General features: G+C 44.4%; 1 protein-coding gene across 6 annotated transcripts in view; it reads left to right on the top strand.

The window, feature by feature from the left end:
- BCAS1 (brain enriched myelin associated protein 1) overlaps window positions 1-19,097 on the top strand; it is a 90,820-nt gene that overhangs the window by 50,754 nt on the left and 20,969 nt on the right. For 3 of the 6 annotated variants that reach the window (XM_047069522.1, XM_047069523.1, XM_047069525.1), the window contains 3 exons: window positions 3,853-4,029; window positions 10,299-10,340; window positions 18,310-18,483. In XM_047069522.1, coding sequence (XP_046925478.1) covers window positions 3,853-4,029; window positions 10,299-10,340; window positions 18,310-18,483 — 393 coding nt within the window. The remainder of the gene's footprint in view (window positions 1-3,852; window positions 4,030-10,298; window positions 10,341-18,309; window positions 18,484-19,097) is intronic. The other 3 variants (XM_047069526.1, XM_047069524.1, XM_047069527.1) reach the window with 3 other exon arrangements.

Consider the following 19,097-nt stretch of genomic DNA (forward strand, 5'->3'; position numbering starts at 1 on the left):
TCTAACCTCAAGAAAATAACGTTATCTTTCTGTGGCCTGTTCCCTCCATTTTCAGTATTAACTAAGCTCATCCTGAGCCCAAATAAAAGCCCAGACAGAACGAAACAATGAATGCAGAGCAATTTCTATCTCCATGTCCTTGGAAAGTGAGGACAACATAGAATTAGTTGTGAAGATTTCACTCTCAATTTCTAGGAAGAGACCAGTGTTCGTCTGAAACCACCAGTTAAGATCCCTGAATTGGGCCAGCATGCTTGGACATTGTTTATTTATTTATTTATTTATTTATTTATTTATCTATTTATCTATCTATCTATTTTTTTAAAAATATAATTTACTGTCAGATTGGTCTCCATACAACACCCAGTGCTCATCCCAACAAGTGCCCTCCTCCCTGCCCATCACCCACTTTCCCCTCTCCCCCACCCCCCATCTACCCTTAGTTTGTTCTCAGTCCTCAAGAGTCTCTTCTGGTTTGCCTCCCTCCCTCTCTGTAACTTCTTTTCCCCCGTTCCCCTCCCCCATGGTCTTCTGTTACGTTTCTCAAGATCCACACAGGAGTGAAAACATACGGTCTCTGTCTTTCTCTGCCTGACTGATTTCACTCAGCATAATACCCTCCAGTCCCATCCACGTTGCTGCCAATGGCCGGATCTCATTCTTTCTCATTGCCAAATAGTATTCCATTGTATATATAAACCACATCTTCTTTATCCATTCGTTGGACATGTGTTTAAAACATCAACCGTTCTCCACTAGGTTGAATGAACTTGTTAAAAAACCTTCCCCAGCTGGATGTTAGAGTCCCAGGATGGTGTATGCAAAGAAAGGCTCCATAGAGAGATCTCCTGGCTGCATCTATATTTGCATAAGCAAACCGTGTTATGAAGCCACGCTTTAATTTCCGTACAGGCTTATTTTGTTTTGTAAAGACAGAGAGGGTGGAGTGATAGAAATTACGGGGTGGGGGGCGGCGGGGGGGGGGAGGGTGGAGATTAAAAAGTGGTGCTACTCTATGTGAGAGACAATTTGGTAATCGCTAGCGAAATGTGTCATAGACCTTATGCAAAGCCATCCAGCTGAATTCCCACCCGGAGCTTCTGTGAGGAGGGGGCCCTGAAAGTTTACAAAACGTATGACTTTCCCCCTCATGTCTGCATTTCATTAGGAAATTCATTTCATGCACAGCAAAGTTTCATGTCTCCAGAATCTCTTTCCTCCACACAAAGGGGACCACCCAAGTTCACTATTCCTAAGGTTTCTCCCCCAATCGTTGGTCTCACATCCTGCCACTGCCTTGCATTTCGGGCAAAGATAGGATTCGGGAAATACTGGCAAGAAGAGGTGCCCCTTCCTGGGATTCTGTAAGGCCAACACAAGGACTGAAAGATTTTGCCTTGAGTTACGTTCAGTCTATTTTTTGTGTAAAAGTAAAGGAGACAATTCTCAAATGTTCTCAATTCTCATTTTTGCAGGAGTTTGGTAGAACTTACTGACTTTTGCCTCCTTTTTCTTCGTTTGTCATCCAAACAGAGAGAGAAATAGGGCCATTAAGACCAACCAGCCAGATTGTGGCATGATTATAGGAGCTGTGCCACTCACCCTCAATTTCATTGGAACCTAGGACAGAAAAGAGGAAATCCAAGCAAATTCAGGGATTAAACATCGTCTTCTGGTTTTGCTATTAAAAAAAAAAAAAATGCAGTGGTTACCAGTCATGATCAACTCCTAGGCTCATTTCTCTGTATCTCAATTTTTCTTTCTATAAGAAGAATTTTCTTAAACATTTTTTTCTTGGTTTAAAAAAGTAGGGAGGCCAGGAGTTAATAAGCGAAATAAGCTTATTGTTGTAAATAATAAGAGCGTCAGCTTTGCTTTGCTGAATCGGGATCTTTTTCTCTTGGCTTTGTCACATGCTATGCTTCGGAATCAAACTTTTTCACATGTTCTTCTAACATTGAACATGACAACATGCACACAAAGCAAGGCATTGTTTTAGGACTTTTTTTGCCATGCCCAGGAATGCTCCTCTCCCCACTCAGGTTTTCCTGATGTCCGCCCTCTCTGCAGGGCAGCTAAAATTTTAGTAGCTGGCTCATTTAATTCATAAGCTCTGCCATACGGTCATTGTTTTCCACTTCAGTGTAATGTTTATATCTTACTAACCCCTCTCCTCTCCCACACCCAGATGTGAAGACGTATTAGGGAAGAAGGTAAGGTCATCTGAAATGCAATCTCCAAATCTAATGTTAGAATTTCGTACGTGGGGTTGCCAGATAACCTACAGATACTCTGCCAAATTCAAATTTCAGATAAACAGCAAATAATTTTTTAGTATAAAGATAAATATGTCCCGGGGACCTATGTTCTGATGCCTCAGAATTTTTCTTTGTTGATCTGAAATGCAAATGGACAGGGTATCTTATATTCTCATTACTGAGAGTGTTTGCTGTATTTGGCATGTCTGAATCCAACCAGGAGATTGACTCCAAAAAACACAGAGTTTTTGTAATCTCTTCCATAATGCAGACAGAGTATTAATTCAGTTTATGCTGGCAGAACACCATCTGGGGCACTTCGTTGGGAAGTGAGGAGATGGGTGGGCAAGGAGAAAAGACTACTGGTAGCCTATGACCCCATAGCCCAGTAAGGAGGGGCAGGGTGGGTAGAAACACAACATAACAGGATCCCGTGTAGGCGTTGCTCTCCAGTCCTTTCTAGACAATTATTTAGCTATTTATTTAATGCCTATCTTATGCCAGACACGGGGCCTGATGGGAGCTAGGGATATAATGCTGACCAAAGCAATGGCTCTTACCCTCAGAGCTCATGGTCTGGCCAGGGAGGTGCCTATTCAACGAACAATTACACAAATATACTACAGTTATATTATTCTATATATAATAGAGTTATCCTCTTGCGATGTTTTTTTCAAGGGTCTCTGGGTACTTTCCCAGTGTAAAGAGAAGAGGAGTACCCATCAGTTTCATTGGGAAACTGATGGGTGTAGATGTGTTTCTCAATTTTTTTGTCATTCTCACCTTCTGGCCATGAAGCCTTTTTTTAGACATTTTCTCCCTGGCTGCATACGATAGCACAGGGAGTGGGGAGACCTTAGTTCATTAGAGGCAGGGTATTATAGGGGAGCTGGTAAGAGTTTGGGTGTGGATATCAGACTCCCTGGATTTTGATGTCAACTCTGCCCCCTTATTAGTGTAGTCGTAGGGAAGTTTTTTTTTATAACAACCTGGGACCAACATTTCCTTCACTGTAAAATGAACATAGTAATTAGTTCCTTCCTCGTAGAGCTATTGTTAGTACATTCAATCCCTTAGAGCAGTGCCTGGCACAGGTACCTTTTCGTAAAAGTTAAGTTTTATTAAAAGCTGCAAGTTGGAGATTATGTCCCTTATACCTATACTTTCTTTATGTCCCTTATACCTCCTTTAATGTCTAATTTGGACGAGTGAAATAATATACGTTTATAATAGGAACACGGATGTATTGGAGGTGCCTCTTCCAGATGTTTTTACTGGTGGGAACATGATCAGAACCACTTGAAGGCCACTCGATATGAACTAACAACATTCTAACAGCAAAGTGCCTCCTACGAGCACCCTGATCCGTAATGACTCACAAGAACATAATATAGTTTTTTGCAAAAGGAAAATAACTTGACTTTTTCCAAAATTTTAACACAAATCCACATTCACATAGAATATTTGCAAGTACAGAAAATTGTGAAAAAGAAAACTAACATGCATAACCCCAGCCTGTATTTATAAAAAAGAGCCCTTTCGCTTTTGGAATCCTGACATCACTTTAATTTTTACTTCTTTTTTCACTCTATAGGGTGCTGAAAAGCCACCTGTCCCGTCACCTGACGTCCAGTCAGACAAAGCTAACTTTATATCCCAGGAGACCAGAGGGACGGCCAAGAATCCTACATCCTCTGAAACAGCGAAGGAAGCCCCCAAGGAAAAGGGGGCACCCACCTCTCTGCCTCTGAGCAAACTGTTCTGGAAAAAGGTAAGTTCTATTTTCAAGACTTGGGGAGACGTTGGGGCTCGGAAGACTTGAGAAACTATTTCAACTGGGCCAATTCATGTGCTCGCAAAGCACGCAGTTTATTTTTCTTCTCCCAAATGACTCAATTAGCCATTGAGTTGAAGACTTGTAATTTACTCCTGGGAAGAATGAAATGCCTATCGTGTCATGTGCATATGTTTCACGGGAAAGGAAAGGAAATAAACAAGCAGATTTTTTCATTCTTGGAGTTATTCCGGCTCATGACAGACAGTTGTGGTATTTCGTGACTTCATTTTCTTACTAAAATGGCTTAGTAGTCTGGCTTCTTCCCGGATTCCTCCGAGCACTCTCACTCCAGCGAGCTGAACCACCTCTGGGCTCCCTCCCTCTTTCCCTGCAAGATATAATCTGTCATTAGGAACCACTAAGGCTCACTCTCCTTTTAGAAAACCAAGGTGTCCACCATTCTCCACCAGGGCAGGGCACACAGCGTGCTCTGTGATAGGGGCATTCACACCACCGTCCGATCTTTTTCCCTCTAGAATTAAGGTGGCGTGCAAGGGAGTGTGGTGGGTGGGGCTGAGTCAGTCTGAGAGCTATTCCTTGATCATCGTTGTTGAGCAAACCCCAGCTGCCACACATGTTCAGAACTCTTGCCTCTTTTAAATGTGGCCAAAAGATGAGCAAGAAGCCGTGGGTGAGAAAGTGGAATATAATTCATAGAGCTGAAAAAGATCTAATTAGTAATTTCATCAAAACATCCACGCAAAACGTGCAAAACTTGGCACGCAATACAAGGCAGGTGATTAATACAGATGCCCCTGTGGTGTTCGTTGTATTCTTTGGTCCAGAATCCAGCTGGATTTCTGGAACTCTTCCCTGTTTGTTTTCTGTTGCACAGATATCTTTCTTCTGGGTCCTGCCCAAAACACAAACTCTAATACTTAATGAAAACTTTGGGTGATGTCATTTGGCATCCTGTTCTGGTCTCCTTCCTTCCCAACCGCCAATTACTTACTTTTAAAAAAGCTTTTATCACCACTACAAGGCAGGGAACAGTTCCCGAGTGAATCAGATGTGCAGTTTGGTGGCCAGGAAGATGACTTAGGCAACCCGTACTCAAACATTTTTATTTAAACAATTATACATATTTAAAGTGCATTAGAAAAATCGAGCCAGCACATTAAACTCAAGATTTAATATATATGTTGTTCAAGGTGAGACTGTAGATGATTAGCTTAAGAAGCAATCCTATTAAAAAGGAACTGTTACCTGATCATAAATTTGGATCCTTCAAGGAGCGACACTGAGACAGAATTGATGTGCAGTAGATTTATTGGAGGCAAGCGGCATGAAGGATAAAGGACAGGGGATAGGAGTAGGTAGAGAGAGACTTCACACCATAGTGAGGGTCTGACACGGGATAAGAGAGAGACAGGGAAGGAAGGCGGAGAAGGTCAGAAAAGCCATGGACTCAGGGTGGCGCTGAGCCAACGGGAAATCCCAGAGCAGAGCTTGCCCACGAGAATGGCCCAGTACCCTGCCGTGCTCAGTCATTGTCTGGGAGCGTGGCCTCAACATTAACTCGGTGGTGGATGCCGAAGAGGTGTGGGTGGGAAGCTCTCCCAGCAGGGAAACGGCACGCTCCGTGGCTGCCGCAGACAGTACACGAAATGTGGCCAAGACCATGCAGGAGGCTGGCAAGTGGCGGAAGTTTGAGGAACGCTGATTGGCGCAGACAGATCTGACTCTGGGTCCGATGAGCCTGGATGAGCAGCCTCAGTTTCAAAATTTGTAAAATGCAAATAATAAGGGTACCTAGACAGAGAAATGAAGACTAGATAAAAAGAATGCCCGCAAACCCCCTAACACCACGCCTAGCACAAAAGTGGCCGATGACAGGGGTCTGGGTGACTCAGTCGGTTGAGCCTCTGACTCTTGATCTCAGCTCTGTTCACGATCTCACGGTTTGTGGGATCAAGCCCTGGGTCAGGCTCTGCACTGACAGCACAGAGCCTGCTTGGGATTCTCTCCCTCCCTCTCTCTCCGTTCCTCCCCTGCTCATGCACACGCCCTCTCTCTTTCAAAATAAATGAATAAACTTTCAAAAAAAAGTGGCCAATGAATTGTCCTTCTGACCTATGTCATTTATCTCCTGCGTGTTCAGGAGGGGACACACTTCCTCTTTCTATACCCTCCAGTTTGGAGAAGCTGCTAAGCTACTGAGCCTCAAATACTTTATTTTTCCTTATCTTTGGGGTCTCTGAGGGATATATTGGTTCCTCTTTGAAATTCAAGCTATTTCCATTGAAGAAAAAACAGGACCAGTTGACATTCATCCCCCTAATGATCAGATTTCATATAGGTCCGTCTCATTGGTTTTTTTCCTTTTCCTCAATTATCTGGCTTTATTTCTTGAGTAGATTATAAAAATAATGAAGAGGGGCGCCTGGGTGGCGCAGTCGGTTAAGCGTCCGACTTCAGCCAGGTCACGATCTCGCGGTCCGTGAGTTCGAGCCCCGCGTCGGGCTCTGGGCTGATGGCTCAGAGCCTGGAGCCTGTTTCGGATTCTGTGTCTCCCTCTCTCTCTGCCCCTCCCCCGTTCATGCTCTGTCTCTCTCTGTCCCAAAAATAAATAAAAACGTTGAAAAAAAAAATTTTTTAAAAATAAAAAAAAAAAAATAATGAAGAGACACTAAAACCCAGTCACCGGTAAATCTTGTTTTTCTTTCTTCCACCTAATCAGGAAGACAGCTCTAGATGAAAGTAAAACACAGGCGAGATTCACTCATGCAAGAGTATTTTTAGCTTCTTTCTTTGTGCTGAGTTTTTTGTGCTAAGTGCTGGGTGCTAAGGCATTGAAAAGAGAGCGAACAGACTGGTCCCCTTGTGCAGCTGAAAATCTCATGGGGGGATGTATGTTTTAGTAGAAAACAAAATGAAGACCTCTGTTTTCTTCGAATTAGAAAACACTTGATTATAAAATCACTGTTGTAAAAATTTTTGGAAAAGAAACAAAGAGGAATCCTAGAGAATTTTGATATTTCCGCTAACCCAAGCTCTCTTTCTTCTCCTCTTGTAACTGAGAAGCTTTTACGCAAACTGACTTTGAAGTGTGTGCGTCCACAATATGAACATCAGAAATAAAATTCTCCCCTAACACGCTGTGGATATGAGATTATAAGTTATTTTGATTTATAGGCTTGATTGCGAAAGTCATTCTTATTATAAAACAAAAATAACAAAAATAACCTTTGAGAAAATTAAGTTCAAATGATGTCGTATTTGCCAAAAACTGTTTCGAGTCCAGTGACTGGACTACCTATGCCCTTTATTGTTGTGGGGTCTTTGGTATACCATTTGTTCTGTGACCTCCCAAAAGTTACTCAGCCTCTTTGAGTTTCTTTTTCCTCATCTGTTGAAGGAAAGGGTTGATCCTGAAAGGAAATAGATGATCTTGAAAATTTCTTGTACGTGGCAAGTCTTGCATAACAGACAGAATCAGAAAGTTTGGACAAATTGCTTGACCACCGAAAGCCTCTGTTTTCCTTTGTGTAAGTAGGGACGTGTTCATCTCACTGTGTTGTTGTGACAGTCCAATAACTGTACCCAGAGAGACCCTCGGACATAGTAAGGGCTCCGCGAACAGTTTTATCATTTCTTCAGGTATGAACAGTTGCTGGTGATGATCTAAACATCCATGTGTGGCGTTTGAGGCCAACAAAAGGCACAAAACAAGACTAAGGCTCATTTGTACTGCTGTCGAAACACCTAAAGTCCATTTGGGGGAACAAGGCACATACACATGCCTGCACCCGCAAGTGTGTGTGCACATGCACCATTAGTAAATGCTACATTTGAAATATCTTCAAATGGGTATTTGAAGGTAGATGCAGGTATACAATCCATGTCCACGGCTCAAGAAGACGTATTTGGGAAGGTCGATTCCTTTCTCCCCTCCTCCTGCATAGTGTAAAGGTAAAAATAAGCACAACTTAGAACAAAATGAACATAGGGAAGAGTTCTAGCCCGGAAAGCAGCTTTCCCTGCTTTCCTTTGGAGGAGAGGAACGATGGTGTGGGAAAAATAATGGGAGCCCTGAAGTCAAAGAGACACATCATCAAATCTCAGCTCTGACAGTTACTGGCCGTTTGAATGTGATCCCCCATGCTTCACTTTCCTCAGCTCTGGGGACAGACCGTGGCATCTACCTTCTGTGGTTAGTGGGAGGACTGACTTGGAGAACGAATGCAAAGTGACTGGCCCTGTTCCAAAACGATGATGTTGGAATCCGGTGTTAATGTGTGGGGTGCAGGTTACAAATGCTGTGGGTGTTTAGAAAAGGGAGCAGTCGGTGTAGGTCAAAACAGACTGAGAGGACTTTGAAAAACTTCTGGATCCTCTGAGTTATCTGCTTCAAACACAGATGCCTGCATTTGATCCCAGAACCCACGGGAATCCTGGTTAAGAGAGTCTGGCATATGGCCGGACAATTATGGAAGCACTTGAAAGGCGGGCCGAAACGTCTAAGCTTGAGGAAAGGTCTTAGGGCCACTGTGAAACCAGTGAACTCAGAACAGCTGTCACATGATCAAAATGATGCTTCCAGAAGACCTGCTAGCCACGGGATGTCTGTTGGCTTAAGTGCTACCATGTGACGGGATTTTAAAGAAACATCCTTTCACGAATGTGCTCTTCAAAGGACGGGATCCTTTGCTGTGCGAGTTTATACTGATGAGTTCAGGAACTGTTTAGGCCCTCGTTCTCAGCAATATAAATGCCCAAGCAGGATCCTTTAGTTTCAAAGTGGGTTTTGGTTGGGATGGTGAAGGAGGCTGGACAGTCCGTAGGCTCAGCGGATAAGAGCCAGATGCCCAGTTCATTGAAGGAGATGAGAAGTTTCTAGTTTGAGATTTGTTGATAAATGTGGCCCAAGCTGAACGTGTCATCTAGAGAGAAAGCAAACCTGGGCGTGGAGAAGGAAGCTCACACAGCTACTACAAAGCGTGACTCAGAACCTTGAGGTCTGAGGGTCTTGGAACTTGGCTCTTGGAACCACTTTGACCGCTCCCTAGCTGTACCACCTTAAACAAGTGACTTCGCCTCCCTGTGTCTCCATTTCTGTCTACGTAAATGACGATCACCCTCCTGACCGCTTGAGGCCACTTTCAGTGCGATGGTGTGTACAGAGCCCCTGCACATACAAGGTAGATGCAGGTGTACGATCCGTGTCCACGGCACAGGGAGACGTGTTTGGGAAGGTCGATTCCTTTCTCCCCCCCCCTCCTGCATAGTTTAAAGGTAAAAATAAGCACAGGACTTAGAACAAAATGAACGTAGGGAAGAGTTCTTAGCCTGGCATCCAGCTATGAACACCCTAAAATGATGGGCAAAATATTTGGTTCGTGTTTATTTTTCTGGAAAGAGAGTCCAGATCTGCCAAGCGGGTCTCAAAGCGGTCTGCGAACATCACCCCGCCACAACCCCTCCCTGCCAAATTTAAGAACAACTGCAAAGATCATCTCCAAAGTTGAAGCTTCGCAAACGGTCGTCATGTAATGGTGGCCTCGACCTTTGACAGCACTGGGGCAATCGCTCCCCTCCTTGAGGCAGTCTGCGTATGACAGAATACTGTAGGGAGGAATAGTGTCTGAAGTTGGGTGTGTTAGACCCCAGCCTTCTGGGCCTCCAGAGAAGGGTTCTAGCCGGATTCAACTTTGGCACGATGCCACTGGCCTATGTTGAGGGATGAAGAGCTATCGATGCTGGCCACTGCTCTACGGTCAGGATAAGGCCAAAGACCCTGCTCGTTACCTCACCACCTGTTTGCTCTATGTGTACCATGGGATGGATGTCTCTGGACTCAACTGCCAGAACTTTCCTGAGCGGCTCGTTTGTTTTTACCTGACAGCGACTGTGCCTTGTGTGATTTTCATCAACAAGCAGAAAACGTTAAGGCAGACGTGTCGCTGACCCACAGCCGAGGCTGTGGTCTGTGTTTTCTGTAGCAACGCTTCTCCCCCACTCCATTCGTGTCCTGGCCGCGTCTGGGTATTTATTTTCCCTTCGTTGCATTTTCAAATACATAACTATTTATCATCTTGCTGTACCGTGTGATCCCGCGTAAGTCTCTCTCAAGTTCTCTTTGGAACCAGGTGTGCGTAAGCAATTCAGTGTCCAAGAATGGCACCAGAGGGCTGTTGGCCCAAAGAACTCTCCATTTTTTGGTAACATTCTGACTCTTACTTTTGTTTTTATCTTCCCTTTAGTCAGTTAAAGAGGATTCAGTCCCCGCAGGTGCAGAGGAGAATGTAAGTTATGCGTTAAATGGCAGAACCATTTCATTCTCATCTTCCGCATGCTGGACCGTTGGGCATTTCAGCTCTGGGGTCCTGTGTTCTTGCATTGCCCCAAGTGTCTCCCATCTGCCGTAGACTCTTTCAGCCTTTCATGTGATTAGGGACCAGTGGGGAATAACGTTGGGTGAGTATTTGCAATGCCTATGAAATCAGCACAAACGAAATCACAAAGTCAGAGCATGCGTTTTTATAATTTGTCATCATCCAGGGGCTGAAAGAGTCTATCACACTTAAGACCATCCTTCCACTTCCTTAAGGGGCAATGATGCTGCCCCCTGCGCTTCTTCTACCTTGATCGCTCTCTGTTTCCATGGCAACCCAGATTCTCTACTAACTGTGGGCGGTACCCAGGACAGATAAGTGCGTCAAGCATGAAAGCATCTTGCTGCACTTGATGCTAAGACTGTTGTTCTTGGGCGGGAGAACCGACTCCTTGGGTCTACACCTGGGAGACATAGGCTGGACCTCACTGTCCAAACCCTCCAGACGGTGCGTTCACGTCTAAAGGGGATGGCTCCATAGAGGCACCGCAAAAATGCAGTTTTCCAAAAGCATCTTCCAGGGAGATTAATCAATTGTCCTCATGAGTCAGCAGCTTTCTGCTCTGAATGGAGTACAGTCTTGGAAAATTTTACAAGTGGGGATAAGCGAGTTCACAGCTCCTTAAGATAGAAACTGATCATTATCGTTTTGCCAAAGCAAAATATGTTTGGCTCTTTCTAGGTGTCTCTTGTTTGCTAGCCTTGGAGAGAGCTTGTGTTTTCATTTTTATTTAATTGCTGGCATTGAACTGATGTTGAAAATCCAAGTCTGTTCCAGAAATGTTGTCTGTGATGTGGGATGGAAATTAGAATGGTTGTTACAATTCTTGCTAGGAGAAAGGTCTTTCAAATCTGCTTTTTTGTTATTGTAATTGTTTTTCTTTCCCTCCCCCTTCCCTCTTCCTTCCTTCCTCCCTCCCTCCCTCCCTTCCTCCCTCCCCCCACCTCTCCTTTCTTCCTTCCTTCTTTCCTTCCTTCCTTCTCTTTCTTTCTCCCTTCCTTCCTTCTCTTTCTTTCTTCCTTTCTTTTCTTTCTTTCTTTCTTTCTTTCTTTCTTTCTTCCCCTTCTCTTACGAGTCAAACTTACAAGCTCAGCAAAGCCCAGGTCTTTCATAATTCCAAAAAATTCTCATGAATTTACCAGCTATTTTCTACGGAGCCAAAGCCTCTATTTCAGCAACCTGTGAGGAGGAACAGTGCGAGTCTTTTCCTCCATGAACTTTACATTTAAAAGCTGCAGGTTAACCCTGGGGCATCAGTTAGCATTGAGGTTCTGAGTTTTTTGGAGAGAAACTTCTTTTTGGATGTTTGTGTGCCATTACCTGTTCAAGGAACCCCGCATCAACGCAGGGTTGACCTCTGACAAAGAGGAAGTATTTCCTTTTCTAATGTGAAATTTGGAACAGAAATATAAACGTAAACTAAAGTCAAATTACTGATGCCAAAAGAGAACAAAAAAGCTGGTGAAGGTATCAAAGAAAGCAAAATATTTTCTCAAGAAAATGAAGATGCATTATCAAAATGGCTTTAGGTTACTTAACCCTCAAAAGAACATTTCTGTTTTTAAGCTCCAGCATTTCTTTGCCTGTTAGTTGGAGGGAATGAGGCTAAAAGCAGTGGGTCTTGGGCCCTTTATCCCCAGACTCTGCCCCCTCTTGGACCTCAGTTTACTCATCTCTTAAATGCCCACAATGATATTACCCACCCCTTAGGGTTCTTGCAAGAATTAAGCAAACAATGCATTTAACGTGCATGTTTCAGTGCCCAAAACACAGAAAGCATTCAGTAATTCAGGGGTCAGCAAACAGCAGCTCACAAGCCAATTCCAGCCCATTGCCGTAGGGCCCACAAGCTAAAGTTGGTTTTTACATTTGGAATTTTTTTTAACGTTTCTTTATTATTGAGAGACAGAGAGAGACCGAACAAGAGCAGGGGAGGGGCAGAGAGAGAGGGAGACACAGAATCCGAAGCAGGCTCCAGGCTCCGAGCTGTCAGCACAGAGCCCGACGCGGGGCTCGAACTCACAAACCACGAGATCATGACCTGAGCCGAAGTTGGACGCTTAACCGACTGAGCCACCCAGGCGCCCTGGTTGTTACATTTTGAATCATTGAAATAACTGAAAGAATAATATTTGTGGGGGGGTGGTGCATAAAAATTTCACCAACTTCACATTTTACTGTTTATGAATAAAGTTTTATTAGAATACAACCACACTCATTCATGTGCATATCACCTGTGGCTGCCTCCCCACTTCAATGGCAGCTGTAGAGTGAGTGCTCCCAGTGATCAGAGATTGTATTTCCTCGAGCAGTTACACATCCCTAAGTGCCCACGTCGAGTGAAGGCATGCATGAAATAATTAGTTTAATTTCCTCCTCCCAAATAAGAGAGATGGCATTAATCAAAACAACGTACAGTTCAAAACAGAACTATTAAGTGTGATTAACCATACTATAAGAGTCCTATCTAGCGACGTCTGGCTAGAATATGGTTCGTTTTTGTTTTGTTTTGCTTTTTTAAAAACCTGTGGAAGGTTAGCGCTTTTCCTAGAATGTGCTTCGGGTCCTATCAGAAATAAAATCTGCTACAGAAACTAAAGAATCATTCCTCTGTCATCTGAGAATATTTTGGCCCTTGCTTAATTCAATTAATGTGCTAGGTAATGGGGGAAGAAAATCTTTCCCTCCCAATGACCTATACCATCAAGGAAATAGGTACTTCTGTTTTTTACCTCTCTTAGGAAGTAACCTCATGGTTGCAAGTGAAAGAGAACCCAACCCAATCTGGATTTGTTTTTAAAAAGGAATTTATTGGCACTCATCACTGGGAAGCAGAATTGGTTTTATTTTTTTTTTTAATTTTTTTCAACGTTTTTATTTATTTTTGGGACAGAGAGAGACAGAGCATGAACGGGGGAGGGGCAGAGAGAGAGGGAGACACAGAATCGAAACAGGCTCCAGGCTCCGAGCCATCCGCCCAGAGCCTGACGCGGGGCTCGAACTCCCGGACCGCGAGATCGTGACCTGGCTGAAGTCGGACGCTTAACCGACTGCGCCACCCAGGCGCCCCCAGAATTGGTTTTAAATGAGTCTTGATTCGGGGCTTTCCTGTGGCTCAGCCTTCCTGGCCTGCCTACATTTCCACCTTCCGATGTCACGTCGCCCAGTTCTGAGCGAAGGAGAGATTGGTCCGGTACAAACTCTGCCTGTCCTCGAATCTGTTCTCCTTCATGGACCTACACGGATTCACGTGCTCTATTAATCAGCTTTGGCCAGATTTTGGTGCAAAATCGAAGCCCCACCCCGCAGTGGCTTTCAGTAGCAAGGATTCTTGTTTTCCTCCTTCAGGCTATGTGGCAGCTGTGGGTTCTCTGTGGTTGATCCATGTGGCTTCTTCCCGCTGAGATCTAGACTGAGAAAAACAGCCCCTTCAACAAGGGTGTGCAATTGTAGTGACCAAGGGAAGACAGTGCCGGGGGTGAACCATGCAAGGGCTCTGAGACCTCCCGCTCAGTCCGGCTTTCCATCACATCTGCTCACGGTGCATTTGCCAAAGCACGTCACACAACAATGGGCACAGATCTATAAGCGCTGTACAGGAAGCCAGAGTGAAAAATTGGGAAAATAATACATTCTGCCACATGTTCCCATCCCTAAACTCATATGGCCAATGAGCTAGACCATGTGGATTGGCTTAGATCTGCTCAAGCAACTTCGACCCAGTTATGCAGTCTTACGGTTAAGGTGTATTGTTCCCCCAAAGCAAAATGGGGGTTCCATGAAGAGAACGAAGGAGAATAGTTCCTGGGTTGAAAAATAAAATCTTCGCCCAGTCTTGGTAATCAAATAATCGTGTTATAAATTAAATCAGACAGCATCTTAAAGAGATTCTAAAGTAAAAACTGTTAATTTCAATATTTTTGTATTATGGGTGAAGTTTAGGGGGAAGAAATCTGTTTTGCTGTAAATCAGTCTCCAGAACTCGCAGTTCTAGTGAAAACTGTATAATCCAAATGCCAAGAGTAAGGATGGTATAATCTTTGAGGCAAAAAGTGGAAACTTGCTGAAATGTGTATTCTCTGTCTTAAATGCACTAGCCATCTTCATGCAAAGTATAATATCCCCTAATGAAGTCAAGCCAATCCACGCTGAAGTATAGCACACATCTGATTTTCACCACATCCATCATGCCCCAAATTAAAATGTGCAGATGCAGTTATATATTCTAAAGAAGGAGCGACTTCTTCCAAAGCCTTGGCTGGAAGGAGATCGGAAAACTATCCGGACAAAAATCAAATTCTATGTCTGTATAGCTCCTCACTCAGCTCAAATCCTTCTGGATTTCCACACTGGAAATCGGTGGATTTTCCTTGGCTGCTGAAAGCCAATTTCTTGGCCTGACTTCAAAGCTAATGGGACTCTCTAGAAGTATCGCCCACATCAGACTTTTTTTTTTTTTTCCACCTACCGAAATAGTTATGTTTTGAAGAATGGACTCTGGCCTAGGATTTATGAGTTGATACCACTTACCATTTGTAAAGGCCCAGCAAGAAAACCATTGGCAATCGAAAGGTTGATTGATGAGGTTACCATACAGTCTGATTATTTTATTATGTAATTTTCCCTCCAGGCCCTTACATACAAAAAAAGGAACTCGCTGCTTCAGAGACAGAATAATTCTGAACCCAGATTCAATGAGTCAGACTCTGGTCATTACCGACCTCAGGGTTATTTCCCATTTCTCCACCCTTTTCCCCATGATCTCAGGCAAGGTTGGCAACTACCATACCCACAAAGTATTTGATCATTATTAGTCTAAAACAGTACTCCCATTTTTTTTTTCAACAACAATTTGTCTAGGGGTAAGGATGTGACAACTTCTGGCCAGTGCAATGTATGCTAAGGTAGGGAATCAAAATACAGACGTTCGTTTGGAGGAAAGCTTTTGCTGGGAACTTCCTCCATTTTTTAAGACATTGGGTTGAGGATGTCATGCCTGGAACTGTGACAGCTACTTATATATCCATGAGGTAACAAATAAAAGGGTGAAAATCCAGCATGCCAAAGATGGGAAAGCCAAAGGATAGAAGGAACCCATGTTTTTAAAGACATTGTGAAGCCATAGAACCAATCCTAGAACTTCCTACTTTCAAACTGGTTCTGTATCATTACTGGTTAAGCCATATTAGGTATTCGGTTACCGGTCCACAACTCCATCCCCATTGAAATGGCTACTTACCTCTGCTATGACTTTGGTCAAGCCGTTCAGTCATTCACATTCTTCATCTATAGGATAGGGACAATGTTATCTTACTCTGAGCTCTTTAATAATTCAATAACTATTCACTGGGGGAATATATTAAAAATACTCTGCACGATGTCAGGCATGGTAAGAGGTGGTTATTAATATCATCTCTAAAAAATGGGCATGTGCGTGGCGGGTGATTCCACATTATTCAGGCCCATGAAGTAAACAGCTCTCATAATAGCTCAAGTAACAGCCAGTGGTGTTAACTGAGTGCTTGTTATGTGTCAGGCACCGTTCTAAGAGCTTCACGTGCACTTCCTGGATTTAATTTTGCAGACAACTTTCTGATGTGTAGACAGACTGTCCCCGTCGAGAAGATGGAAACCCCATCGTCTCAATGTCGGGATGTTGAGTAGGGACCTCTGTTTAGAGCCTCCGTAAGGGGTGAAGTCAAGACTTCGAGCCAGGAAGGCACTGTGGCTGATCTCGTGATCACTAGGTCAGACCGCCTGCCTGTCAGGCTCACCCCGGGACCCTTGTGGCTGAAGGTTCTTTTTCAGAAATGCAACTGAACTGAACCAGGCCCAGATATGGAAACCCATGACCACTTCTGACCACCATTCCCAGTACGTCACCTGGCTTCAATCTCATCCTGGTTTCCCAAGATGGGCCTGGGTCAGGGCAAGGCAGCCCTGCAGCAGGAGAAGCCTCTTCCCAAACATCTGCTGTTTGGCTGTCCAGTGCTTTCATTCTTCCTATGTCTTAAGATGGGACAACTTGGCTTGTGTTCACCCCAGCCCCTGCAGCTCCTTGCTCTCTTATGGTCAATCCATGCCCATCTCCCCTGCTTTGCGTCCTTCAGACTTTCGAGTTGATGACTCCCCAGATCGATTGATGACTTCCCCGTATCTTTGTCTACAGACGGAAGATGCTCGAAGTCATGCTGATGTGTTATGAAATGGAAGGCGGGGAGAGACGGCTGTGATTCAGTTGCTATATTTCAGGCTGGTCCCTCATGCTGATCGGTTAACGGGCTTCGGTTGACAGTGCAGAAATTCAGGGTCCTTCTCAGTCTGGATCACTGGGGTCACGGGCAAACCAATGGTATATTCTGGATGAACGGAAGGAAGATGATTTCTCCACAGGCATGCTGTGTTTCTAGAAATACCTAAGTTGCCTCCCCCCAACTCCCTGACAGCAAGAACAAGATTCCGAGGAAGGGGCGGCGCTTGGCACCAGCAAAGACAAATGCACAGATACCTTTGGCTCTAGAGCAACTGTCTCTGAGGCAGGGGAAGGCAAGCGTGTTGTGCAAAGGGCCGGGCAGTAAATATTGCAGACTTTGCAGGCCACATGTGGTCTCTGTTGCCTACTTTTTCATCTTTTAAAAAAGCATTTTACAACCCCTTAAAAATGTAAAATCCATTTGTAGCTCGGGGCCGTACTAAAACAGTCTCTGGGCTGGATTTGGGAGTAGCTTGCCAGCCCCTGCCCGAGGAAACCAAAAAAGAAATTATGAAGCCCTCTCAGGGCCAATTAAATCTGTTGCAGGGATCAGTGTGAAAGCAGAAACTGTTCCAGATGTGACTGGGGCACAGCACAAATGGGGTGAGGCGATGCAAAAAACGGAATTTGGAATCAGAGTGCAGGTGAATGGGATCTTCCATCCAAACCCCACGTTGCTGGCCGTCCCTTGTCCCCCATGGACATCCAGGGGGGCACTGAGCTCACTAGGTACCTCGCTGGGGGCCGTAAGGAACTTGGCCAGTTTTCTTGCCAAGTTTGGTTTTCTTCTGAAAGCATGAATTTCAGTTAAGAAACAATGGCAAATGACCGGCCCTGGGGTGGGGTGGGAAGTAAGTTTAGGAGGAAGCCCAGTCTGTTCAATCCAGTGTGGCTTTCACTCTATCCTTTCCGCAGAGAGGACGAATTCTCCACAGTTGTGGGTAAATGTAGGGCACGTGATGGGAGATGTCACGGTCACTGTCTCTGAGGGTGGACCCTTAAGGAAACGATTCACTCCTGATTTTTACACAGGCTAGGTGTAAGTCACCTTGATGGCAGACCAAAGAGGTGGGCCTCCTGGAAGGGAGGGGCGTTGAGCATGTGACGGACGGCAGTCCCCAAGAGGGGCTTTCTGTCGAAGCCTTGAACCTCAGGCAGGAGGAATCTCACTACTCCCGTCAGTGGATTTGGCATTTTTTTAGAAGTTGGCTGTTTGACAGCACATTACATGGCGGCACCTGGGTGGCTCAGTACGTTAAACATCTGACTCTTGATTTCAGCTCAGGCCATGATCTCATGGTTCATGAGATCGAGCCCGAGTCTGGCTCTGTGCGATCAGCAAATAGGAGCCTGCTTGATTCTCTCTCCTTCTCTCTCTCTGTCCTTCCCCTGCTGGCATTCCCTCTCTCTCTCTCTCTCTCTCAAAATAAATAAACATAAAAGAGAAAGAAAGCCCACTATATGACATGAGCATTACTTCTGGAAGATGTGCCTGCGTAGAAATGATCGTTGGCTCAAACCTGTAGCTACTCTGTGAAGAAGGGGTGACCAGGACCCCACTTTCTAAAGCCTCTTTTGGGAAATGTCTTTTTATTCACTGTCTTATTACCTGGCAAAATAATCCAGGTGGTGTGTGAATCACCAGTAGAGGTTGTAAAGTCCGAGGAAGTAGAATCAGCCTTACAAACGGTGGATCTCAACGAGGAAGGAAATACCACACCTGAACCCACAGAAGTAAAACTCAAAAGAGAAGACCCCAGACCACCAAGAGCCTCCCTGATGGCGTTTCTCAGACAAATGGTAAGCCACCTGCTTCCAGCACAGGAAACCTGAAATACCCAGATCAGCTTCCGAGAGCGAAGGACCCGCATCGTAGGTGGGGTGAGACATAACTGTGGGTGGTGTAGATGGGATGTAAGTGGAATCTGAAGTGTGCAGTGAGAAAATTCCCTTTCATCCCTCTGACTCCATCACAGAGAAAGTCTCACTTTATTGCTAATATTCCTTAATCTTTCCTTAACTCCTGCCAACTCACTCTTTAACAAAGACAGAGCTGGCCTTGGGTCCTGAGCTGTGGTAGCCAATCGCACCTACCTGGAAGTCAGTATTATTGTTCACTTTTAATTTATTTTTAAAGTTTCCTTCTGTGTATGGCAAATGATATTATTTTTCTCATTATGGTAATGACATGCTGTTTCCTTTGAAAATCCATATATTTACATAAAGAACATAAGGCATTGTTTAGAGGACCAGGTAATAAATAGGCCAAGTTACATGTTGACGTTAGAAAAATTCTGAAAGTGACATGTGAGTCACACAAATGTGGACAAAGCCGGTTTATAAATAGTTCCAGTTATAAAGTGGCAACATAATTTCTAATAGCGAGCACGTACAACTTGTTCCGTGCTTTTAGC

This window comes from Lynx rufus, unplaced genomic scaffold, assembly GCF_022079265.1.
Source record: "Lynx rufus isolate CCGP_SWC_20201006 ecotype Redwood Valley unplaced genomic scaffold, mLynRuf1.p SCAF_8, whole genome shotgun sequence".
NCBI lineage: Eukaryota > Metazoa > Chordata > Mammalia > Carnivora > Felidae > Lynx > Lynx rufus.